The sequence below is a fragment of the Argentina silus genome (assembly GCF_951799395.1).
Source record: "Argentina silus genome assembly, chromosome: 16".
In the NCBI taxonomy this organism is placed as follows: Eukaryota; Metazoa; Chordata; class Actinopteri; order Argentiniformes; family Argentinidae; genus Argentina; species Argentina silus.
This window is the reverse complement of record NC_139670.1, coordinates 2,200,940-2,228,157: the sequence shown is the minus strand read 5'-3', so window position 1 is coordinate 2,228,157 and position 27,218 is coordinate 2,200,940. Positions and strand designations below refer to the sequence as shown.

Sequence of the window (27,218 nt, the reverse complement as noted above, 5' to 3'; positions counted from 1 at the left end):
TCTATGACTGCATTTGAATGTCTTATATCATCTCATAATGATCCTGCCAGTTGAAAAGAAATGTCTGTCTTACAGACAGACATAACACATTGTGATGTATTCTGAAGGCATTACAAGGTGTCATACAGTACGGGTCTGTCATGTGTTTTGTGTGTGCCTCATAGAACGTGCAACTGCCAGGCCCTATTAGTGGTCAGTAAGAAGACAGCTGTGCAGTTACTGCAACATGATATGAATGACATTAAAGAAATGCATACCTGTATTGTATTTGGCTTTGGCAGGCTGAATGAAAGCAGGAATCCAACGTTGCCTCTCTCTCTCTTACAGGTGGTGCTTGTGTTTGCGCTCAGCATCGGAGCCCTTGTAATATACTTCATAGATTCCTCTGAGTAAGTATTCTTTTCTATAAAATACTAGTTTTGAGGAATAGATCACTGTTATTTTTGCGTTACTGTGCTGTATGCCTTTGGTGTTCAAAGACAATGTTATTATGTCTGCCTGGAACTTGTAATTAACCTTGATTGCTGGGAAAGGTTCACTTGCCAATGCTCAAACTGATGGAGGCTTATTACCACAGTAGGTTGGTGGGCAGTAAACAATGCCAGCTGTGTGGGAGTATGGAGGAATATTTCTCATCAGCCTGAGCCTCACACGCTTTTCAGAGCCTTTACACACCTGAATATACGGTATGATTCAACCTTCACCACCACATGCTGTCCTAATCCCACTCAAATAGAGTGCAGCACTGTGTTTAACTCATGTAGTGCCGAGGGTGAATCAAGTCGCCCAAACGGTCAACGCTCTGGAGTGCCAAGGGGTGAGTTTATTCACCAAAAATGCATAAATTATGATGCTTCATTTTGTAGCCAATCAAAGTATTGTCGCTAGGTAAACACCACATAAAACACTTGGCACTCTAGGCAGTGAGTGTTCCAGAACTATTTGGCAGTTGGTGAGTTAAGTGGATCGGAGCATGCGTCCTGTGAATGTCCTGTCTCTTCTATATCGAAGGGATAAATCATTTCCAGGTAGGTGGCTCATTCTCTGGGCTGTGACTGTACACTCAATCTCGATGACCGACCGTCAATCCTTGCCCCGAGATGAAAATGCCTTAATCTCTGTAAAGCAAGGATCAGACACTCAGTCAGAATGACAGGAAAGGACCATGGTTCCTGTTCTAGAACAATCAACATCACTCATTAAGGGCGAGGAAGTGCAACGCCCTTTTAGATTTCGCCATGTTTCGCATTAAAAGGGCTATATAGCGGGCGGTTGATGTTGTGAACAGGATGTGCCATTAAGAAAGTCAAGATAATCAGGAGGGTGAAAGTTTTTATAAAACCAAGGGTTTCAGGCATTAGTGGTTATGCAGAGAAAATGAGCCATAAAATGAATTATTTACAGTAGTCTTCCGGACGCCAATAAGGTGGTCCCCATAGAAGCTGGTCTTACTGCCAATAAGGTGGTCCCCATAGAAGCTGGTCTTACTGCCAATAAGGTGGTCCCCATAGAAGCTGGTCTTACTGCCAATAAGGTGGTCCCCATAGAAGCTGGTCTTACTGCCAATAAGGTGGTCCCCATAGAAGCTGGTCTTACTGCCAATAAGGTGGTCCCCATAGAAGCTGGTCTTACTGCCAATAAGGTGGTCCCCATAGAAGCTGGTCTTACTGCCAATAAGGTGGTCCCCATAGAAGCTGGTCTTACTGCCAATAAGGTGGTCCCCATAGAAGCTGGTCTTACTGCCAATAAGGTGGTCCCCATAGAAGCTGGTCTTACTGCCAATAAGGTGGTCCCCATAGAAGCTGGTCTTACTGCCAATAAGGTGGTCCCCATAGAAGCTGGTCTTACTGCCAATAAGGTGGTCCCCATAGAAGCTGGTCTTACTGCCAATAAGGTGGTCCCCATAGAAGCTGGTCTTACTGCCAATAAGGTGGTCCCCATAGAAGCTGGTCTTACTGCCAATAAGGTGGTCCCCATAGAAGCTGGTCTTACTGCCAATAAGGTGGTCCCCATAGAAGCTGGTCTTACTGCCAATAAGGTGGTCCCCATAGAAGCTGGTCTTACTGCCGGGACTCCACTGCTGACAGCATCACTGAGTGTTGCTCGTATGGAGGATTGTTTCATTCGAGAGAATTGGACAGTTCCAGTATCTGGGCCTATGGTCAGCCCTGACATGGTTTATGAGCATGGTCTACTTCCATTATCTTAAAGGAGCACATCTGCCACCGCGGCGAAATTCAGTTCCAAGTTCCAAACAACACCATCCTCCCAAATAATAATATAACCCCCCGAAATGGACTTGCAGTGTCGGACATTAGCTGTTGTGCTTCTGCATGGGTGCACGAATCGAAGAGGCAGCCACCAGAGACAGGAAGATGAAAATGGAGTCCACTCCCCCTCACCACCCCTGGCCAGCAGCAACATGGTTGAATACAAACTAAATGTCGCAACCCAACACTCCATTTACGTAAGAGCTTTTCGGGACCAAAACAGCGTTTGTAAATTCTATATTTATTCCAAGCGATCTTAGTCCCTGAACCCTACCGATTAAACATCGTCATTACAAGAAAGCCAGACTGAAAGAAACGTTTAGAAAGCTTGAATGTTAGATATATCACCTTTTTAACAATGACAGGTAGAGTTACACCCTCTCCAGCACCATCTGTGGTACGCTGCCTCCCACCCTCTCAGCCTAGTTAAAACGTTAATGACCTCTTCGTCTGATTAAGTACGACCTTTGACCCCTCTGGGTTTCACAAAGCAAATGGGCCACTGCCCTTATTGGTTAGGGTCCTCTACTGTCATTACGATAGCTGATTTATTACTGTACATTTGACATGTTCACTCTTATTTAAGGGTGCTTGTTTTCTCTACGACATTGTGAATGCATTATTATATATATATAGATTATATATATATATATATATATATAGAGTGTCATCACATTCGTCTGTGTTTGTTGTTGTTTGTTCGTATCATTTGAAATGGTATTATTTTACCACACAACGAGCCTCTCGGCGGCTTGCCTCACACTTTGGCACAGAGAGAACAGTAACTTGTCCACTTTGTTGTCGGTAACGGTAAGCTGTAAAAGATATGGCTCTTCCTGTAATCAGCCTTGTGGGCACACTGGGGCATCTTTATGCTGGGCAGACAGACAGACAGACAGGCAGGCAGGCAGGCAGAAAGAAAGACAGACAGACAGCAGACACACACACACACACACACACACACACACACACACACCAGGAAGCTACTGAGTAAAGTAAATACATGAGATATTCTCTGGTTCTGATAAAGAATAGAATTAAGCACACAGAGATAAAGCAGCGGGTGCATCCAACTAGACTACTGGTCCCGCGGATACCTGACCTAGAATGAGAAGAATATTCTGTGAACCAAAAAAGTAAGCATTTTTGCAACCCCTGTGCTGTCTACTGAGAATGGTCTCAACTCTGATAAGGAGTGACCTTGTGTGTCTTACAGTGCAGTGCTTCCTGTAATCACCTCAGCATAAGTATTTGTTTTCCTCCAAAGGATTGTTTGTCCTTTAATCTCAGACTTCTCTGACACACATTCAGTTGATAACCTCCCCGAAATCAATTTGAAGGGCAATGCTTTGTTTTGGATTGCGGAAATTCAACTGAATCTGATCCAACACTGTGGCAGATCAAGTTTATTTAAAGCAGTACTGCTCTGGAGCACAGCCCTGTTCTTTGAGTACAAGTGAGTAAATAGGGTATAGGGAGTATTTTAGAGAGGGTTTTGTAGGCTACTCTGAAACAAGGACAACCCGCACCCCCTTCCTGACCAATCATACTGGAACTCAATTATTTAACACAGCAAATCGGACCCCGCTGCGGTCATTACTCAACCCTGTCATCTACCTTTTGAGAGGTATTCATCACTGTGAATGAGGCTTGAGCTATTCAGCTAGTTTGAGCTATTCTTGGAAGGTAGACGAGTAGCACTCGCTTTATGGCCGTCAAGTGATAAACAGCAGCAGGACTGTAAAAAGAAAACGGTCTAAAGCCGTAAACGTTCTAGTTTATGAATATTGACTCAAATAAGTCATACACAGTGGTTAGACTCAGACGGTATAATGGAGTAGGGAGAATGGGAAGGCTGTAGTTTATCGGTAGCGGGGGATCCAGTCCCGCGGCTGACGTCCCGATCGAGATATTGTATTATTCAGCTGTAATAGACATAATAATGTTAGATCTGCTAGAAATAATCCCCGGGGTATTTGACTGTTGTCTGTTCAGGGTCTCTATTTGAGGAATGAATTTTGTTACGTGTGGTGCTGTAGTTCATGATTTATTTATTTTTTACGTAACAACGTTAGCATCCTGGCCTAAATCTGGAGGTATTAAGCCAGGGCTTGCCTCATTGTCTCTTGTTCAGGGGAGGTGGTGACGGCCCGCTGATGGTGGTTATCCTTTAGATGCAGCATGGTAGGCGGGTGACTGAGCGGCCTGCTTAACCCTTATAACAAGAGAGGAATAACAATCTGCATGCTTCGACTAGAACAATCCCCCAGCTTCTCCATCCAAATGGTTTAACCCCTGCCCCACCGTCAAAACTGGGTTGTTGAATATCAACTTTGTCGAATTTGAACGTGTTTCACCCTCACATGGGGTCGTGGGACTTCAGTGAATATTATAGGACAGTAACTGTGTAGTGGTTTATAGCCATGCCGTGTCTATGGGGATATACGCTGTGTATTCATGTGAGAGGTTGATGTACAGGTCGGTACTGTCTGACTCTCTGAACAGTTTATCATGTGTTCCAATGAGCCTGAGCTGTAATTACACAGGATCTCATTCTCAGGACGCAGCCGTTTATTGTTCCCAAGTTATACATCTGGTAACAGTAATCACAGAGTACATAACATTTACTTGGATATTTATTTATTTCTCTTTATTGCAATTCTTAGTGCCAGATACAAGCTTTTTGAGGGTGAGACTGCATCACATTGCTAGCATTTGCTATGGCTGCTTGAACACGCGAGGAAAGCCCCTGAACCCTGCATGCTGTTAACCCTTAAACCACTGCAACTGCAGACTGCGCTGCATTTCACAAACCCTTAACCCTCTGTTCATCTTTAACATAACAGTAATGTACCGTATTCCTTCAATATCGTGAAGTAAAATGCCAACATTTTTACTGAATTACATTGTATCCTAACTGCAATATATCATCAGGTAACACCGTGTAAATGTGACAGAGTTTGAAGAGAGCTATGCACATGCAGTTATTTAAGGGTTAATTAGGGATATCGACTTGTTACCTTACTTGCTTGTGTAATAAGTACAATAAACAATAAATGCATGTTCTTTTCTCAACAGACAAACCATTGGAAAATACCAACTTTTGCACTTTTTTGAATATTTCTGTTGTCTCTTCTTTTAAAAAAAAATCAAAAAAAGAAGGAAAAAAAAGCATTTTCAGGAAAGAAGAATGCATTTGTTTCTTTGTTTTGATGAAATGAGATGTCATCAACATTTACGAGTCTCCTCATCTCAATGTTGCCTCTTAATAGTGAGACTGTAAACACCTTTTCTTTTCTTTGACAGCCCAATTGAGTCTTGTCAGAATTTCTACAAAGACATCACGTTACAGATCGACATGGCTTTCAACGTGTTCTTCTTGCTGTACTTCGGTCTACGTGTAAGTAAACACAACAAATTGAATCAAACTATTTATATGCAGTTGTAGCACTACATAGAAACTATCAATAGAAAGTGACATAATAAAAATACCAACAACACTAGTGTTGAAATGACTTCGACAGAGACAAAAGATGTGTTTTGGGGAGGTGTTAGTCTCTTAGTTAACTTTAACGTTGTCTCTCTGCCCTCCCATGCAGTTCATTGCGGCCAACGACAAGCTGTGGTTTTGGCTGGAGGTGAACTCTGTGGTGGACTTCTTTACGGTTCCACCCGTGTTTGTTTCAGTGTATCTGAACAGAAGCTGGCTTGGTGAGTATATTGGACCTGTGCACCTGCAACATGCTGTTGTCTGCGTACAACAGTGTACCAGTACAGTGTACCAGTACAGCTTGGGTGTTTTTTCTTGGTGGGGAGCTCTGGTCTGTAGTGCCACTTAGTGGACATTCTGTGCATATCAGAGATTGAGAGAGCATTGTGATGAAATCTGATAGCTGGAGGCGAAACGTTGTCTGTCCCAACTTTTGAATTCATTTCGAGGTGATTCAAAGGGGTTTGTGTTTGGTCACGTCTTGGTTATTTTGGTTACCTAGCCTTGGATTTTTGAGTCACCCACTTGAGAACACCAGATTCGTCCGCAGGCTACTGTGCGCATTACAGCGTATATAAGCCAACAATGACTCAAACCTGGCCTTAATGAGAGTGAATTTACTGAGTATTTGATATTATTTGATTTCAGCGAATCACACGGCTGCGAGGCATAGCTCCGAATCAGAAACATGTTGCGTGCAAGCATTGGGTGGCGGGGGGTGCTGTGGGAGATGATTGATGCGAAGTAAAGCCACTGACTTGGCTTAATGAAGGCCAAGTTCGACGCGTTGGTACATCAGACCTTTCGCGCATTTAGGTGGAAGTGTCTGGGAATGAGACTAGAGAACATAGTTTTGGTTGTTTATTGACTGTGCCATTACCTGTAATGATATTTCGAATTTCAGTGTTGTAGCATAGAGTTTGTGCCACTCTGTACAGAACGTCATCTGAATGTCCTTATTGGAGAGAGATATATCGCTTCCCTGCAATGACGCCTGATTGAAATTGGTCTCTGATTGAGAGTACATGAATGGGTGTGAAAGTGACTACTAATAGGCTTTGTCAGCGGGCTTCTGTGTTCAAGAACCAATCTGCTAAATGCATGAGGCTAATCACCAGGATAGGCCTCGGAGGAATTAGATTAGATTAGGATTACAGAGGTGATTTTCTGCTCAATCACAGCACAGGTGTGGAGGATTTGTCTACCCCACCTGGCAGTCATGCTGTACCTGAGGCCGGCCTCTTCACAATCGGAATTATTTTATTTGGCCAAGTATATTTGCACATACAGGAAATTGACTTGGTGAGGTTGGTGCATGGGACATAAAAAACAAATAGCAAATATTGACAAAGATTTACAAAATAGCAAAATATTAACAAAATAGCAATAATGAATTTACACATTTACAAAATAGAACAATAAAACAATACAATTAGGCCCTCCCCCCATTCCACCTTCCTTTTGTATTTTTTTTTTTATTGGACGTGTATTTAGAGAGAGGGGAAGTAGATGAGAGGGATGACAGACAGGGAAGACTGATGGTCCAGTCGGGACCTTTGACCTTTGCCACTAAGCCACAACACAGGCGACCCCTGTTTGTTTCTAAATAGTCCACAGTTTGTCGATTTCATCTGGAAAGACATTTATTTCCTGCTGTGACATGTAGCGTGTTTAACATGAACCCCGGGCTTTGGATGAACTATTGGACCAAATCAAATTCTATGCTAGGAAGACTAATAAATTAATCAGTTATGCATAAAACATTAATTAAACATAATACCATTTTTATTGCATGTTATTAATTGATCAAAAGCCTAGAAAACAGATGGTGAATCTGGTGAATGTCCTCCAGAGGTGTTACAGAGAACAAAGGTGCAGGGGAATATTGGGAAAGTGTGCAGGAACACTGCCATCTAGTGGAGTTGTGTGAGTGGCCAACTAAAACAGGCTTTCAGTTCATTTTGAAATAGATGAAAAGGTGTCAGTGTGACATTCTGTACGTGTTAAAAAGGTATTTCTGAATTTGGTTAAGCCTTTTTAGTACATAACCTCCCTATATGATTACCTATGCAGAGGACATTTGCTGGCAAAATGTCATATGAGTGAAATTCAAATTGACAGCTAAAATCTGTGAAAACATTTTCCGGGGCGACATAATCTTGGTTAATATGAGTGTGCTGTTGGGCAGCTGGTCAATCTGACTTCTGCTAGTACCTCAGGTCAGAGTATCAGAGCTTGAGACTGCTCCGGCCCTCTCTAAATGAATGCCCTGTCATAGTCAGGCACAAGCTCTCATTTGGAGCACGGCCCCAATCTTCTGATCTGAACATTCTGAGAAAGAAAAGACACACATGGACACACACTTTCAGAGAGAGAGACAGGGAGACAGGGAGAGAGACAGAAAGAGAGACAGGGAGAGAGACAGAGAGACAGGGAGAGCGAGAGAGAAAGAGAGACAGGGAGAGAGAGATAGGGAGACAGAGAGAGAGCGAGAGAGAGAGAGACGGGGGGAGAGAAAGAGAGCTCTCACAAAAAGGGTCATAGGGAAATACTATAAACAAGTCCAGATGCCAAGTTACTGTGCTAGGTACTACTTCTACCCCTGGCAACACTTCTACCCCTGGCAACACTTCTACCCCTGGCAACACACCAAGTCATTCTGTTGAGTGATAGCAGACAAGTAGAGTCAGTTTTCATGTTGGCTCCTCCTTCTTCTCGCTGTAAGGTCAGAACACTGTGTTTTGATGTCTCTGGAATAAAGAACCAGTTAAATATCCCATTGGGTTGCAGATAGAACAGTTGTGTAGCTTTGTGGGGATCAAGGAGGTAAAAAACGGAACATTTGCCCATTTAGATAAGATGTCCATGTTGGCAGCTAATTCCTGCTCCAGCTTTGTACTCATGGGATGAAAAGTAAACATAGAAAAGGCCTTTAGCGCTAAGCTGTCACCTGCAACTAGCCTGACATGATCCCACTTACCGGTTCTGATGGAGAGAGAAAAAAACGGATGCTTTTAAAATGTTTACGCTCAGATTTTGTTGATACGGTTTCTAGTGTAGAGATTATGGAAAGGATGTTTGGATTTGAACAGCTGTCTGGTTCGATATCACTGTACAAACATGCTGTGCATTTTATAACAATGATACTTTGTATGTCCATTGATTGCTGAGTTTTTGATTGCTGAGTTACACCACAATACCCTTCTGTATATGAAATATTTCACAACTGTTGCAGGTATTGATATACCCGCCTTTTGATTCTTTGACACAGTGTGCTGTATGTTGCACAGTCAGTTGGAATAGCTAGCAGCCAGCTTTTCTTACATCCGTTGTGATTAATTCAGGATTATAGTTTTTCCACTAAATCTAGAGAAGAACTCAATGATTGCCAAAGCCTTTCAGCTCTCAACAGAACTCTACTGGACGTCCGACACGTCATGTGACAATTCAGTGACAATTGCTGTTCTCTAACCCTTGTAAATGTGAAAGAGTACTTTCTAGAAGATTACTGTCTAATGTAAAACCAGGCAGGGACAGAATGTGACAAATCCTATTGCTGTGGCTGAGATAGATGTACTGTACATCGTCCGGTCCTGCATGGACAGACTTTCTGCCTGGCCTCTGCCACTCCCTGGGCGAATCCTAAAGAAGCTTATGCTGTAATATCCTGATGGAAAAGGGGTTTGTTTTAAGCTTGCCGTACACGACTGTTCATAACGAGGATGCTAGGAGTGTCCGTGGTAAATCTGATCGTGACTTGTCTCCAGAACACGAATTTCCTTGTTTTGTTTTTTTGTTTTGTTTTGTTTTTGTTTACCTCATCCCTGGCTGGCTGCTTGCTGACACGTTGAACCCACATGTTTTGTCTTCTCTCTGCTTCGGTTAAGAGCTACTCTGAATCGATTCGCTGTGCGGTGTAGAGGGTGGAAAATCAACTGGTGTAAGTTCCGTCCCAGAAGACCTCGTGAAGCCATGGCCAGAGACATGTTTGGATACTGACGACCCGCTGGGCTTCATTTTGGGAGCTTCACCGTCTGCCAGAAGCGTTTGTCACGGTCAAGACCAAGACTTAGACATGATCCCGACTAAGTTGTTGGTGTACAGAGGGCCCGACGGCGGCACCCGTGTGGAGACGTTCGTGAGCACGCGCCGTCGCAAGAAGTCGTGCGGGGAGCTGTTTCAGAACGGCTACAGGGTCAAGATGGGCCACGGACAGGCCAGTGAGAAAGAGGAGCAGCACGACCTCTGCCACACCCTGACTTCCTGCTTCCATTTCATCTCTTACTGGGGTAAGACCTGTGGATGGTGTGGGAGATGTTAGACGGGATCTCCTGTAAGACCAAAGGTTGGCTTTGCCTTGTTCCGACACTCCTCCACTCCTTGTTCCAGCTCAGCTGGACGGAGGTCACATCCAGGACTTGTTTTTTGCCATCTGGCAAAAAAAAGAATTTGAAAAGCAATATGAGCTTGGTGGAAGACATTTAAATGTTTATTAATGTCACATTTTCAGTATGATGTATTGTAGCATCGTTTCTATCATTTGCCGTTTTGACATGTAGGAAATGCTGTTGGTTTCTATGATGATGGATTTCGTTTACTCTCTGGGCTGTTTAGCCAAAGATTATTTATTCATTTCAAGGGATAAAGACTGTTTGCAATAAGTAGATTAGCATACAGTTTATGAGTGTGGGTCTACCTTGGCTTGATGATGCTGCTTTGGTATTCATCTGCAAACAAGGTGAAGCTAGTTTCCTGCAGAAACATTCAGGACTGAAAATTAGACTTGGACCTTTTTCTTTTGTCAAACTGATTTTAGTGGCCTTGATGTGTACTGTAGCAACTAATTATATATTTTTAAAAGCATCTAGGGTTGTAATTGTTTATGGTCATGGCATATTTTTGGTAAGTAAGTTAATACTAAGGACATACAGTAATACATGTTGCATAGTCAAATATTACAGTATCTACTTAGATAAGTATTTGGTTTATGGACAATAACCATTGATTGTGGAGGAAAATATAATATTTACATGTTGTCATTGGTTTGTAAATTCATCCTCTCCCTGACAAAAAAGTCTAAATCTTTATCTCTGGTCAGTTGGTCAGGAGCCATCCAGGAGTGGCCTACAAGCACTGTACATGTGTGGTATTAAAATAAGCAAATCATTATTTTGGGTCCAGCTAGATGATCTGCCTATGTTGGTGTAGATGGCTGGACCGGGTGCGTGTGAGTGTGTGTGAGTGTGTGTGCGTGTGTGTATGTGGCTGGCCTTTGATAGATTACAGCATGTAGTGCGGTGGCACCATCGTCCGGTGCACCTTTGTCCTTGACCTCTTGGCAGGAGGCACTGGTTTAGCTTCTTTCTTTTATTTTTTTTAAATGCCCACAAATTTGGGATTTGACGTCACGGCTGTTTACCCAGTCAACTGGGCCTGTCCACCTGTCTTAACTCTAATCCAGGTTTTTATCTCTACCCCTTTCTGTATTTTGGTCTTCAGTAATGAAAAATGGATCTGCTAGATGCCGGTGCTTTGTGACTTAGCCTATTGAGTCTCCTGATATTAAAGTATGTGAGCTGTGTATTTAGGGGGACATGGGGACTCTTTTTTGCAGAGTCTGTTTTTATAGAGATTTTGGAAGTATTTTTGTAGTTGGTTCTCTGTTGCTTTGTTGTTACTACTTTGTGAGTTACTTAGATTTTGAGAGGCCTACTGTTGGTTGTGCATTGTATCATTTCTAAAAGCCATGAATCTGATCAAGATGGATGACGGTATGACAGGTATGATATTTGGTATCGGCATACAGAGAACAGGTTGATTACTATGAGTGGAATGAGACGGAAATGGCATGTGCAAAGAATTCACCCCTGAGTAACCTCTATTTTATTTTTTTCCACACAGGCTTGAGGTTTTTAAGGGCCTTAAGATTGATACAGTTCTCAGAAATTTTACAGTTTTTGAATATATTAAAAACAAGGTAAGTACATTATTACTTTGTTTATTATTTACAGTACATATTAATTTTGGTGTATTAATTATTAATGTATGATTGACTACCTGTAATTATGACTATTCCGTGATGATTATTGACATGGTTACAATTCTAATATATATTATATTAATAATATAACAAATATATATATCTATATATCTATCTATCTATTTGGAACATTTTGTTATATTACTGCCATTGTATCATTTCGGGTTACTTAAAGGGCCAATCTGGGACTGGTGCATCAATTCCTTGTACTTTTAAAGGAATGATATACAGCCATTGATTCTTGAAGAATAGAACTCATGAACGCCAATTCTTTTACCCCATCAGAACCCAAAATATAAGCTTGCTTTTATAAATGTTTTGTAAACAATGTAATGTAGCTCATTCTATGAGTGTTTACCTTTCTCCAGCCTGATCCCTTAGCTGGTCATTCCTATAATTCGTGGCGTTACTGCTTTGTTGTTGCTACCATGTTCTATACATCTGTACCAGCCAACACTGGAAATTACTATCAATCAATTTAACATTCAACATTTAATTCAACATCTAAAACGGACACATTTACATACGTGTTCAGTATTGTTCTTCTGTCCCATGTGAATTGTAATACAATTCTGAAATTGTGCATTGGACATCATCAAGCAGAAATCTATCAGTTTCCCCCACTGCTTAGAATTAAAGCTTGTTGCCAGATGTCAGAAAGAGCTTATAGCTCAACAAAATGTTTTAGAATAATCCCCTGACTCATTTACTCAGATGGAGATACTGTAAGGTCAAAGCAGTATGCAAAACAGTACGCAGTGGACTGAAGCCATGCTTAGACTGACCAGAACAATACGAAAATACAAAAAGTTACCATTGCATCGAAATCAGTATCTCTCTGGTGGAAAATATATCACTTGAGATGTACTGTACTGTATGTAACATTGATTGTGTACGAATTTATAATTTAATGAATAATTAAATAAAATAAAATAATTTAATTAAATAATTTAATGAAACTATGAAAGCTGAGTTGCCGTTTATAGTTTTCAACTTCTTTCGATGTATTTCAGACCATAATTTATTTCATAATAATCAACTGTTTCTTTCCGAAGCAAAATGTTGTTTTTTTTGTTGTTTTTTTGTTACATGATGATCTTGATGTGGCTCCTCAGATTGTGCCCAGATATCATCCTTTTGCGATATTCTTCAAAGAAATCCTTTTTTAGCGCCTATTACAAAACACATGTAGTGCAAGGGCATGTCAGATGTATATTTAATGATTTGTTCTTTGATCAAATGGCGGTCCTGCATTGGTGCAACTCTTGTTAAACAGACACAAGGCAGGTCTTCTGATGTTGAATGTTATCAATGTTCACTGATATTGTCTGGCTCTTGTTTTCAATAGCAACTCCATAAAACTGGTGAACTTATGTTCAATCTTCATAAGCACATGGCTAACTGCAGCAGGCTTCATACATTTGGTGAGTTACTGGAAAATTTAATTGCAAAACAGACGGACTATGTATAATGCTACCATACATACGCTGATCCATTCAACAATGACTCAGTGTGTCGTGAAATACTGTCTCCCCCCTGTAGATATGAATGTTGTGAGGTGTGATGAAGAAATCTTTACAATAACGTAAAAATTACAATAACGTAGTATTGTGGAATGATGATTATTATTAGTAGAGGCAGTACTGTGGTAGTAGTAAAGTAAAAACAATAGTCAGACTATTAGACTACTGTACATATGTGGTATCTGAAAATTGTAAAATGCTGTTGTTAATGTTTTATGGTACCGTAGGTAGAAATGTTTTTGAAGGATAATAATATAAGATTATGGAGGCTCACCATTTACTCCAGCATTTCTTTCTCTGAATATACAGTGTTTGTACTGTTCTGTTCCAGGTGGAAAATTCAGGGGACCCTTGGGAAAACTTCCAAAATTCCCAAGATCTTTCTTACTGGGAATGTGTCTACTTGCTCATGGTTACTATGTCCACCGTGGGGTATGGAGATGTGTATGCAAAAACCACCCTGGGTCGCCTTTTCATGGTCTTCTTCATCCTTGGTGGTTTGGTAAAAATCCCTCTTTTATTTTTACTTTCCGCCCATAATAACGCACCATCAATCACCATGACCCTGACGTCACCAAATGCTGGAGAGTCTTTGCACTTCAACTGCTGTTGAACAAGAAGCTCTGTGTTGTCCTGTACTTGCTGGTTTTTGTGGCGAAATTACCCAGTTTATTGTCAAACTTTACAGTATGTATCTATTATATACACATATTGTATATAATACTTATTATATACACTAATTGTACTGAAGGTATATATATATACGTTTCTGCTTATTTTCATATTGTGAATTATTTTACATCAGTAGAATTATACTGGATTAACATTGTTTAACAAAACAGAGTAAGATTTGTTTTAAAATGGTTGCCATTGTTAACTGTAATAAGGACTATGCGGTTTTAGGTGACCCCACCCTTCTGCTTTCCTTCCCAAATCCAACAAACACAGTGAAAGGGAGATTATCTATAGACCAGCTTCATGATCAACATGGCCGACAGACTCTCTGATAGACATTGATACGGTGCTTTACAGCAGTACTGTAGCAGTGAGAATAATCCACATTCAAGTTGATTTCATGCATAGAAAACCTTTGATACCGTAGGTTGATGCCTTTGACACATTAACTTAAACAATCTCTTTACATATTTGTGTGCATTTGTAGAACATTTGGAATGCTTTAGCCTATTTAGGGACAGTGTCCAAGGGTCATTGAAAGGGCGGTATTATCCTTCATGACTAGAAATGGTGCCAAAGTATTATCATAGAGTGGCGTTAGAAATACGTTGCATCACTATTCTACACCAGTTTATGTAAGAAGAGGCAACAACATTGATTTGGCATTGCAAGTCATATTTCAAACAGGCACAAAGCTAGGAATCTATAGAGTTAACAAAATGGCTGACCTCATTGCACAGCTCGTGTGAGTTCATCCATCTTGTGGCCGCGTTCCTCTCGGCTGTTCTATTCAGATCAACCTGCCACACGTGTTTGTTGGACAAAACATGGCGCATAGGGTTCTTTTCTTTCTTTTTATGACTTAAAAAAAAATCCATCACAGGTTGACATACCAGTTTTGTCAGCTGTGCCATTTTTTTTCTTTTTTCTCAGTTTTTTCCCCCTAAATAAATATCCGTAAAAACTGTTTATTTTTTCCTTCATTATTTTTCCCCCTTAATTCTTTATTAACTTTTCCGATTCTGAATATAATAACCTTAACATGATTTCACATTGTGTTAAAGCAGCTTTTTCCATCCATTACATTATATTCAGAGAGCTAAACTGTTTTTGCACCGCTTTTCTATTGTTTCCATCTTTTTATTCTTTATAAAATGGCTGTTTTTCTGTAGTATATATTAATTTTTCAGATTTTACGGATATCTTTTAAGCAGAAATAGAAGCCCTGCTCTTCTTTTACCTATCCCTTTTTTAGTCTCCTCTTCTGTCTCCTATCTTCTCCTTAGGCCATGTTTGCGAGCTACGTCCCTGAAATCATAGAGTTAATAGGAAACCGCAAGAAATATGGTGGTTCCTATAGTGCGGTTAATGGGAGAAAGTAAGTATCCTTGGAGGCTCTACTGCCTCTGCCGCAGTAGAATCTTCTCTGCATGCCCTTTTCTTTTTCTGTTCCATGCATGTAGGCCATGTTTGCTCGCTACGTGCCAGAAATTGCTGCTCTCATCCTTAATCGGAAGAAATACGGAGGGAGTTATAACTCGACCAGAGGCAGAAAGTAAGTCAAACAAATAAACAACCAAAAAATGCTAAAAGGTGTGGTTTGTGTGACTCGAGTTCCCCCTCTCATAAAGAGGGGTAATTATCATTAAAAGAAGTCACACTGTGACTGGAGAGCTTGGCCATGAAAAGATTATGCTTATTGCTTTGTATTTGTGTGCAAGCTGCCATTGCTTCTTATAACGAATAAATGTTTGCTTTTAGTTCATCAGATCTTAATGTATTATTTGCTTAAGTGATCAACTTGTCCGCTTATACGCTTGTTTGTGTCTGTATTTTGTGTTTGCCGATCATATGCATCTTGCCACCCGCCACAGCGCAAAACATCGTTTGGTTTTTACCAAACTGTGTCACAGGGTAACATACTGCACTGTGCACATGCATTCTTTCACCCATTAGAACCACACCTGAGCTCACGACTGATTCCACAGCTTTTTCTCTAAAACAAACAAAAACAAAGCCAGAGGCCAGAACTCTGCAGGTGCTGAAAAGTGTTTCCTAGGACCTGTCTTTGGAAACAGACCGTGACATGATGTCCAAAAACAGGACTTGCTCTCAATCGTCTGTTCCCAACTAGATGAGTCAAAGGCTAAATCGCTTAAACTGTCAATAAGAGAATATAAACTCATTATTAACTCATCAACTATTGAAAAAGAGAATGTAAACTCATTATTCACCATCAGATTATTATAAATTCATGTTAATTAGGTTGGCTACCTACCTACCATCTGCTTTGTTCACATAAGCTCTTGCATGCCTCCTCCCTTGCTTCTAGTTGATATTTTGCCTTGATTTTCCTTGTTTTTTCAATCTGGAAAAAACGCTGATTTTCTCAAGCCCCACAAGCATTCTTCTAGCACTGCTGCATTCTTGGCCTTAATCTTCAGTCAGACCCACACCATGAGGCCAACATACTAACTTGAGAAATGCACGCATTACTTTTAACTTTCTTGCAAATCTCCCATTGACATCAATGCATGATTTCCATAGATGTTCGAGTTATGCATGCATCTCTCAAGGTAGAATAGGACTCTGATCGAATAACCCTCTGATCGAACTTACATTGCTCCTGGCTAGTTTTCGGTATTTTTTGTTGTTTACTTTGTTGTGTGGAATTTAGATTTGTTTTTAGGCAAGTCCCTTAAACTGAAGCCTTTTGCTGTTTTCCAATCAATTTTTGGATTCAGAAGGCAACGGCAGTTACGTGGGCATACTTACAATATAAAACAGCTACAGTATAAAGACATACTCATACTGTAGCAACATGAAACTTGTTAATCGATTTGTGTATTCCCTTAGTAAGAAAGATCACATTCTTACATTGATTTGTCAAGACATTGTGCATTTAATATGTTTGCCAGTGCTGCCCATTAACACACAACAGAAAAATAGCCTTGTCGTGCTAAAATCTGATTTTTCATCTCTAAATTAACAATTTACTGAATTATCTGAATATTTTGTGGTCTTGCTTCATTTTTGGTTAATACTTTTTAATCAACTACAATAAGTCAGCAGCTATACTATCAGGGTAGTGGACATATTAAGGTAAGGTATTGATTAGTTTTGTAGTAAACAGTAGCTTTGGCCACATGTGTACTGTTTGCTTCTGCATGCTGTAATGTCTGTATTCCTGTTTCGTCCAGTTCATATTCTGTGCCTTGTAGCCATACTGTCAACATATTTTCTTTAAGTCCAAAAGCTTTTTTCATACCTATTTAACCTTTCATAAATGTTTGTTGTTATATATATATTTAGTTTTACAGTATACCCCTTTAACACAAAGAAAATCAAATCAACAAGTGACTTTTGATCTACTGACGTTTGATATGTAAAATTATTTTCAAAATAGTTAGTCGATTATCAAGTAACTGTCTTTGAGTTGACCATTAAGAACTGCAGTAGCCCACTCTTGCATTAAATTTGCATACATTTGTTTGTTTTGATTTGTTAGCAGGTTTAACCAATATGTAAATAGCAACCTGCCCTCAAATAAACAGTACTCAACTATATACAGTATCCAGGTGCCTTAACTATTGAGAGTAATACATTACCAAAAATTATGCCTTAAGTGAGAAGTTATGGCTCGTAAAAAACTGCAAAATACAGGAAATAAAAACCACCCATTACTTCACCTAGATGCACTAACAAGGTTTTCCAGCACACAGCTTTGATACCTGCTATAGTGCTGTGTGTTGGTCTACTGTACTTCAAACAACATGTTCACCACTGGGCAGGTTGCTTAGGATTCAAAGCTTCTCTCAAACAGCCTTTAATCCATATGATAGTCAAATAAACAGAAATGATGCATCATTTTTATGCATGCATCATATAATAAGTACACTAATATATTTGTTACATAGGTCCAGATGAGGTGTGGTATGAAATGGAATTGACCATTTTAAAAAAGCTTAAAGAAAAATCATCTTGAATACATCATTTTGAATTGATCTCATGGTGAAGAAATCATGCATGTACAATACTATAACAGGAACACAGTCAGATGGAAACCTACCCTTACCTGTACCTGGAGGCAAGATGTCTGAGATAAGCTCTTTCATGGATTGTACTGTACATGTAGCTGTTGCATAATCTCCAACAAAGAAGCGATTATCCTTTTTTTAATCTGTTACTGAATTCCACAGTCCTCTTTGACCTCTCCTGTCATTCAATACCCGAAATGCATTGTATTAAGAACACTACTCCTCTGACCACTTACCTACATGACATTACCATTTACTCCATGTTGTAGAAACTCGTGAAATGTGATTAACTGTAGTGTGGAGAATATGTTATAAGAAACATATACGCTATATGTATACCGGTACAAGAGGTTGTCAACAGAAACCTATTTTCCGGAAAACTATCTCCTTTTCGAAAGTCATTCAGTGGTTACTCTGTGGACAACACATTTGACAGACCCACCCCATAATTTCATTTTAATTTCAGGTCCAAGGAGGACGGTGATGTGCAGCTTTGAGCAGACCATCGTCGATTAAATCTCATGATTACACATGGCTTTTATTTTCTAGGCACATCGTGGTCTGTGGTCATATAACACTTGAAAGTGTGTCGAACTTCCTGAAAGACTTCCTGCACAAGGACAGGGATGATGTCAATGTAGAAATAGTTTTTCTCCATAAGTAAGTACATCACAGGACCTAAAGAAAAAAAAAAACACAATGCATTTGAAATCAGTGCTTATTTACTGAGGAGAAGAAGCCTGTCTCACCAAAGGAGACTCATCTTCCTGTCACTGCAGTAACCTACTTTATGCCCTTTTCTCTGTCCCAGTATTTCCCCTAATCTTGAGCTGGAAGCCTTGTTTAAACGCCACTTCACCCAGGTGGAGTTTTACCAAGGGTCCGTTCTCAACCCACACGATCTGGCCAGAGTCAAGGTAACCGGCATATGTCAACAGAAACATAATATGACACACAGTAGGTTAGAGATGAACCCATGGACCTTAACGATATGGACTATGATAAACCATATGACCACCTCCATACAGTGCTGTGTCTCTAATCAATTCAGTTAAGATGTTTTTGATGCCGCTGTACAGTAACCGCTCTAATGTGGTGGGAGTGTTTGTGGATCTGTCTGTTGTGTCGTGTATGTATAGAGAGTTGGGGGGTCATCTGTCTCTGTCATCTCCCATGCTCAGATCGAGTCAGCTGACGCCTGTTTGATCCTAGCCAATAAATACTGTCCAGACCCTGATGCAGAGGACGCGTCCAACATCATGAGGTGAGGATACACAGGAGGGTCTCTGTTGTTGGAACGCAATTATGGAGTTGTTGAAGCTTCTCAGATGTCCGTGTTGATGTCTGTTTCTCGTGTTTCCCGATAAGCCTGACAATTTGTTGTTGGTTTCTTCATGGCATTCCAGGGTGATATCCATCAAGAACTACCATCCAAAGATCAGAATCATCACCCAGATGTTGCAGTACCACAACAAGGTGGGGGGAAGCCATTTTGAACAGGGCTGAGGAACCGTTCATAATTCTCCCCAATGAAGGCAGATGAAAAATGAGTTTGCTGATGATTTTTCTACATCCCCCCCCCCAGGCCCACCTGTTAAACATTCCAAGTTGGAACTGGAAGGAAGGAGATGATGCCATATGCCTTGCTGAGCTGAAGCTGGGTTTCATCGCCCAGAGCTGCCTGGCTCAGGGCCTCTCCACCATGCTGGCCAACCTGTTCTCCATGAGGTCATTCATCAAGGTACAGCGCTGCTGTTCTCTGGTCACACTCATACTCCAAGTCTCTGGTCACACTCATACTCCAAGTCTCTGGTCAGACTCATCCTCCGGTCTCTGGTCAGACTCATCCTCCAAGTCTCTGGTCAGACTCATCCTCCGGTCTCTGGTCAGACTCATCCTCTGGTCTCTGGTCAGATTCTCCCCAAAGTGACAAGAGTCAAGATTAATGGAGGAAAAAAACATTTGAAGTGGATATTTTGGTTAGAGGGTTAGGGTTAGTAAATACCCTAACCCTAACCCTAACTTCAGTAAATACCCTAACCCTAACCCTAACTTCAGTAAATACGTCACTTTTAACTGATCTTTTGTTCAAGGTAACTTATTTTTTTCTTTTGTGAGATGTGCGAGAGATGTTTTTGAAAAGACATACCTTACCAGTATGCGCTGCTGTATATTTTATAAATGTTTTTATTTTCATTTGATTATTATTTTATTCTAGATTGAAGAGGATACATGGCAGAAGTATTACCTGGAAGGAGTAGCCAATGAAATGTACACTGAGTACTTGTCTAGTGCCTTTGTAGGCTTATCCTTCCCCACAATTTGTGAGTAAGTACGGCCCTCTTTTCTTCAAAGATTATAAACTAACATTTATACTACACTAAAGTATGTACTATAACTCCTGCTCTCTCTCTCTTTTTCTCCCTTCTCTCACACACATTCACACGCATCCCGTTAATTGAAGTAAACGTAATTGCATGTTTCTGAATGCTCCTCTCTCCTAGACTCTGCTATGTGAAGCTGAAGCTCCTATTGATAGCTATCGAATACAAGTCTGACATACGGGAAAGCAGGTGAGGTTCATCACACCTACGCTGCACTGTCCTTATATAAGGATGCAATAAGAATGAGACGCGATTTATTATGCTACGATGCTAAGTGACTATGCAGGGGCTCCCTTGTAGAAGAGACCTTGGTCTCAACGGGACTCCCTGCTAAAATAAAGGTTAATAAAAAGAAGTATTATTCTCCGTTACTGACGACGGTTTATTTGTTTGCGTCTGAGCAGCACTCTCATCAACCCTGGCAACCATGTGAAGATGCAGGAGGGGACCTTGGGGTTCTTTATTGCCAGTGACGCCAAAGAAGTGAAGAGGTAAGTTCAGGTGACGAGGGGTAGAAATCTACCTCAGAGAGTAGTATACGCCATACTATATACTAATATAACTATACTAACATATAATAATATATACGCCATTTAGGTATATATTACTATATACTAATATAATATAATATACGCCATTTAGGTATATATTACTATATACTAATATAACTATACTAACATATAATATAATATACGCCATTTAGGTATATATTACTATATACTAATATAATATACGCCATTTAGGTATATATTACTATATACTAATATAACTATACTAACATATAATATAATATACGCCATTTAGGTATATATTACTATATACTAATATAACTATACTAACATATAATAATATAAATGCCATTTAGGTATATATTACTATATACTAATATAATATAATATATGCCATTTAGCTGACGCTTTTATCCAAAGCGACTTACATCGCAGTGAGTGCATAACATTTTTCAGTAGATATGGTCCCAGCGGGAATCAAACCCACAACCTAAGCGTTGTTAGCACCATGCTCTACCAACTGAGCCACAGAGGACCGTGAGTCCTGAGAGTCTGAAAAATGAACTACGACATGGATGAATGAGGTCTCGATTTATTTTCCGTTACTAAGGTTTTTCGTACGTCACAGCTAGGCATAAGATTACAAAACTATGCTCAAATATAAATCTACAATATTCACATGAACTACTAGTACTATTAGTAGGTGACGGACAGCTGATTCACACATATGCAAACATAATACGTTCAGGGACCGGCTTAAAGGCAGCTGTTCCACACATTCCACCAGGGTTAAACAGTTATACATAAGGATAACTCTCAACACCTCTGGCTGTGAGAGTTATACTTATGGGTCGTCCCACCGGCCGCCCCAGCCTCCACCCGCCGCCCCAGCCTCCACCCGCCACCCCAGCCTCCACCCGCCGCCCCAGCCTCCACCCGCCGCCCCAGCCTCCACCGGCTCGGTGCTCTGTTTTAACCTACGGGGGGGTTTGATGAGTCATGGGCTCTCTGCCTTTATGTTATTTTGTATTTTATGTTGTTAAATTACCATTAATCGTTAAACAATGATTACACCGACGTTAAGTGTCCGGACTGAGCTGTTATTCTTTGACTTTGGCACTTAGGTAGTATACTAAAGTGATGACTGAATAATTTTGCACATTTTGAATATTGTTGTTGTTTGTTTTCGTAGGGCACTGTTCTACTGCAAAGCTTGTCATGATGACATCACAGATCCCAAAAGGATAAAGAAATGTGGATGCAAACGATGTAAGCATTTGTTTACCCTCTATTTGCTCACAACAGTGACCAACATTTCTACCAATATTTATTTTGACTTCTTAGACTACTAAAACACAGCAAATTCGTACATGTAGCAATGAATGAATGTGCGTTGGTTTCGTATTTACCAAATGGTTTGGTATTTATTTTGAATAAGATAAGGTGAGATTTAAGGTGAAATATATATACTAAATGTTCAATATATACTAAATGTTCTGGAATTGTAGAATATACCCCTCTTAGATTATTGATGTTGACGGGTATTTGTCTAAAGTCTTTGTTATAGCTAACATTAGCGTAAACAAAACAGTGTCACTTAAAGGCAGCTGTTCCACACATTCCACCATGACCTACATAGACACTTGTCTAAACCAGTTAGGCCCTGCATTAATAATGCACATGATCAAATGCTGTAACCTGTGAATCTGAAAAGGTCATAAGACTACTTTAAAAAGCCAGCGCATAAATAACAGGCCCACAGGATAGAAATCAGCATCTATATTTGTTTTAATAATTAATGTTATACATACAGACAATTTCTGATTCATTGGATGAGGAAGATAACCATGTGGCCTTACATTCAGAACTTGTAGTGTGTGTATGACGTCTGTTGTGTCTCTCTTTTGAAGATGTTCAAACAGACTTCAAAAGTGGCTCGACTGAGGAAGTTTGTCTCTAGTAACCTTTCTGACCATAATCATTGATCTTGTGTCTGATGTATTCTTTCCCTGCTGCCTTGGAACATGAATCAATGTTTTAACCATTCACTTTGTAGTGATATATTGTGAGTAATATGGGTGCCCTTCCCCCCAAACACAGCCCGTGTTTTCTTGATAGAGATGTTTTCTTTAAATGTCGCATGTGCAATGTTGGATACGGCATCCTTCCATCATGTCATTTGCATGCTGCTCTCAAATCAAGGAGAATATATCTAAATATATATATATATATTTTATATTTTAAGGGCTGAGTGATAGTTGAGCATGCAATGTACTATAATATCTATTAATATTATATATATTATATATAATATATATATATATACAGGACCAGTCAAAAGTTTGGACACACCTTCTCATTCAATGGTTTTTCTTTATTTTTAGTATTTTCTAAGTTGTAGATTAATATTGAAGACATCAAAACCATGAAGGAACACATATGGAATTATGTAGTAAACAAAAAAGTCTTAAACAAACCAGAATATGTTTTATATTTTAGATTCTTCAAAGTAGCCACCTTTTGCTTTGATGACAGCTTTGCACACTCTTGGCAAGGTGTGTCCAAACTTTTGACTGGTACTGTATGTATATTATATATAAAGTACCTACCCTTCAATCTTAAGGAAATGAAAAAGCTTAGAACACAATGTGGCCTTAGAGGAGTCAAATTAAATCAGTTGACTGTGTGCAGTGTCTGACATTTGACTCCGAAAAGCGAAACGTTACTAATATTGAACTGTCATACCGAACATACAGCTGTTGTACTGTAACTCACCACCAGATGGCACCCCAGCCCTGTGACATCATCACTGTGGTTAGAACACAGCACTGCTCGAAATGTACAGAAGAAAAAAAACTAAACTATCTTTGTCAAGATGAGTTGTTGATATTTAGCCGGGTGACTTGAGCTGGTCTAAAGGTCCCACTAACAACACACCTTCAGTATATGATTCCTATGGTCAGTGTCTGTAAAAACCATGCATCTCATAAAAGACAACTTCGCAACAATTGAATCAACAGTTTTATCAACATGAAACTTGCTCCCCACAAGGAGGGCAACAACAGCTTTCAGTCAATGTATAAACAACGAAAGGTTATCAAGGTTTTATTTTACATTTTACAAAAAAAGATGCTACAACGTTTTTTTTTTTTCCTTTTGCTTTTGTTCTTTCTGTTCCTTTTCACATACAAGGTCACAAGGATTCCAGATACAAGGTTTTTCCAGGCAGCAAACGCTATTCGAATCAACAAAGTGAGCACTTTGAATATACAGAAACCAGTTCACAACCATGCAGGCGAACAGTGTTGTGTACCTCGCTAACGCTAACTCTCATGTGTTTATGTGGCTAACATTTCATCATGTGATTACATCATGTGCCGTTTGAGAATGTCGGACGAGAGAAAAGATCCTCCCATAGCTTACAGCGTAACGTTGAGATTTCACAGCCCTGCTTCGCTTCGTTTGCCAAACGCTTACAAGGCTGCACAGTACATTTTCATCATGACTCCAGCAAACTGCTTTTAACCCCCTCGGCTGCGTCCTACATCATGAGAAAATAGGCTTTTAAAACATTGATTTTTGACCTATTGCGTTGGAAGCTCCAACCCCATGCAAGTTCATCTCCAGTGTCCGTGAGAAGAGTTGTAATGGGATCAGATGGCTTCAGGGTCACACTAAAAAGAGAATTATGAAAGAGCTGTGATACTCAGTACATATAGTTATGAGTCACGGTATGATAGATATAGTATGTAACACACTCGCCTGTTAGACGCGATTGCGAACCAGTACTCCCCTGTACTGCTCAAGTCAAGCCAAAGGAGAGTTCCCGACAAAGGTTGTTTTGCTGAGGACATCTTCCGTTCATGACCTTGAATGCCCCCTTCCCCCCTCCCTCCCTCCCGCCCTCCCTCCCTCCGTCTCTCCCTTCCTCCCCTTAACCCATCCACAGTCCCGCTTGACCCCCTGACCATTTGGTATTTACATCAACAGACTTTGAACAGAGCTTGGCTGAAGCCCTCCCTTTCATGTGCATATATATATATATATATATATATATATATATATATATATATATATATATATATATATATATATATTAAAAAAAAATAGCACTGCTTTTGAAAACAAAGTCTGGTATCCATGGGAGTTAGCTAGAGCAACACAGCTCTGTCTCAGATAGGGGTAGAAGCTGTACAGTGTCAGTGTGTTAGTCCTGAGCTACGCCCTGTACTTGTGTTCCTTCTTCGATAGCACCTCTCTCCCCATACCTCTCCTTCTTCTCCATCCAGGTACAGAATGATCTGTATCACCATTAACCTACTGCTTTTCCTCCTCTCCTCCTCTCCTCTCATCCAACCAACCCAACCAACCCATGACTTTTAGCCAAGATGTCCATCTTCAAGAGAATGAAACTGGCATGTTGTTTTGATTGCGGCCGTTCTGAACGTGACTGCTCTTGCATGTCAGCCAATGTGCGTAGTCACAAGGACACGCTCCAGCGAGACATCCCCCTCTCTCCTGTCTCTGTTAATGATTGCTCAACCACTTTACGTGCCTGTAAGTCGTCGAACATGACACATGCTGTCGTTTCCATGTTTGTGCGTGACTTGTATGTAGTCTCATGTACTGTACTGTACGGTGTCTTTGGCCCTGTACGTGTTGTGTGTCTAGCACTGTAGACGTTGTTAGCTGCTAGTTGTGTTAGCTACTACCATGATTGTCTGTGTTGTCTGTTGGATATAAGTGTTATGATTTGAGCTATCTGGTCCTTCTCTGGTCTTCCTTCCTCCTTGGGATGTTAGCTGTGTTGTTTGGAGCATGCTGGAGTGAGTCTGACGTGTGGTGTTTTGTCGTAGTTTGTGTTTTTTTGATATACTTTTAGTTATTTTAGTTTGTTGTGTAAGTTGATTCTTTCAAGAGGATACTAAAATACACTCACTGAGCACTTTATTAGGAACACTATACGAATACTAAGTAGGGCCCTTTGCTCTCAAAACAGCCTCAATTCTTCATGGCATTGATTCCACAAGATATTGGAAACATTCCTTTGAGATTCTGGTCCCTGATGACACGATTGCATCACGCAGTTCCTGCAGATTTTTCAGGTGCACTTTCAAGCTGTGAATCTGCCGTTCTGCCACATCCCAAAGGTGTTCTATTGGATTCAGATCCGGTGACTGGGAAGGCCACTAAAGAACACTGAACTCATTGTCATGTTCATGAAACCAGTTTGAGACGACTTTTGCTTTGTGACATGGTGCAATATCATGCTGGAAGTAGCCATTAGAAGATGGGTAAATTGTGGCCATGTTTGTGCGCCAAGAAAACATTCCCCACACCACTACACCACCTCCACCATGAGAAGGTGTACAGGTGTTCCTAATAAAGTGTTCTGCGAGTGTAGATATTTGTTCATGTTTTATTTAATAATGATATATTGCTATTGGTTTTAGTGGCCTATGAGGTATGTGATAGAGATGATGTTTATTGAGTAGATTGGTGGCTGGTACCATCTGAATGCAGCTTGCCTTGATTTTTCAAGGGTAGTTATAGAGTGGGTTTTTCAGAGCTGCATGTGATAGGACTGTTAAATCTCTCCTGCTACAGTGACCTGGATCACTCTTACTCAATTAGATGCCTTCAGAGTCAGGGAAGTAAGACACAACAGCCAGCCAAGAGAGCCCTGCAGATACAGAGATACAGGCCAGGAGCCAGAGGGACATGATTTCAGATAACTCAGGGCATTCTTCTGAAGTGTCTAAGAATGACATCACCAACCACAATAGTGATGTTTTCCTTTTTTGGAGGGGGGGGGTGGAGAGTGGTGTGGGGAAATATAGCCTGGTTGAGTTTTTCGCAATATGTTGTTGTTACAATTCGCTCGGGTATATTGAGACCGTCAAAATGTTTTAAACAAACATCTTTTGATCAAAACCAGATCAGTGCATAGTTGAATCTCTCCGGGTATCCTCTCCCCCGCAGCCCGTCCTCCAGGGCTGTGTAGGATGTGACTAGTGCCTGGCAGGAGCTAAGATAGCGGAGCGCTCCCGCGCTGCTGTCGGCTCGGGGTGCACCGCGCGGAGAACAGGCCCTTATGCGGGCTGACATAGAAATTATGTTTGCATTTTCATTTTTGGAGTGCTACCGGTTGTCATGAAACTCGCCTTGACAGTTCCTAACCACCAGGCAGCTGAGAGCCCCCCCTCCCTCCCTCCCTCTCTCTCTCGTTGTGGGACAGATGCTAGCCTGTTAGTCCTGCGTCTCTGTCTGCTTGCGCCCACCAATCGCAG

At 40.6% G+C, this 27,218-nt stretch overlaps 1 protein-coding gene across 1 annotated transcript in view; it reads left to right on the top strand.

Moving 5' to 3' along the window:
- Positions 1-27,218, top strand: part of LOC310816852 (calcium-activated potassium channel subunit alpha-1a-like) — an 87,252-nt gene that overhangs the window by 37,404 nt on the left and 22,630 nt on the right. The window contains exons 3-18 of the mRNA XM_083687171.1: positions 328-389; positions 5,577-5,670; positions 5,870-5,981; positions 11,662-11,737; positions 13,149-13,224; positions 13,655-13,825; positions 15,285-15,376; positions 18,585-18,695; positions 18,847-18,952; positions 19,217-19,299; positions 19,442-19,511; positions 19,621-19,776; positions 20,254-20,363; positions 20,540-20,608; positions 20,824-20,910; positions 22,121-22,197. Coding sequence (XP_083543297.1) covers positions 328-389; positions 5,577-5,670; positions 5,870-5,981; positions 11,662-11,737; positions 13,149-13,224; positions 13,655-13,825; positions 15,285-15,376; positions 18,585-18,695; positions 18,847-18,952; positions 19,217-19,299; positions 19,442-19,511; positions 19,621-19,776; positions 20,254-20,363; positions 20,540-20,608; positions 20,824-20,910; positions 22,121-22,197 — 1,552 coding nt within the window. The remainder of the gene's footprint in view (positions 1-327; positions 390-5,576; positions 5,671-5,869; positions 5,982-11,661; positions 11,738-13,148; positions 13,225-13,654; positions 13,826-15,284; positions 15,377-18,584; positions 18,696-18,846; positions 18,953-19,216; positions 19,300-19,441; positions 19,512-19,620; positions 19,777-20,253; positions 20,364-20,539; positions 20,609-20,823; positions 20,911-22,120; positions 22,198-27,218) is intronic.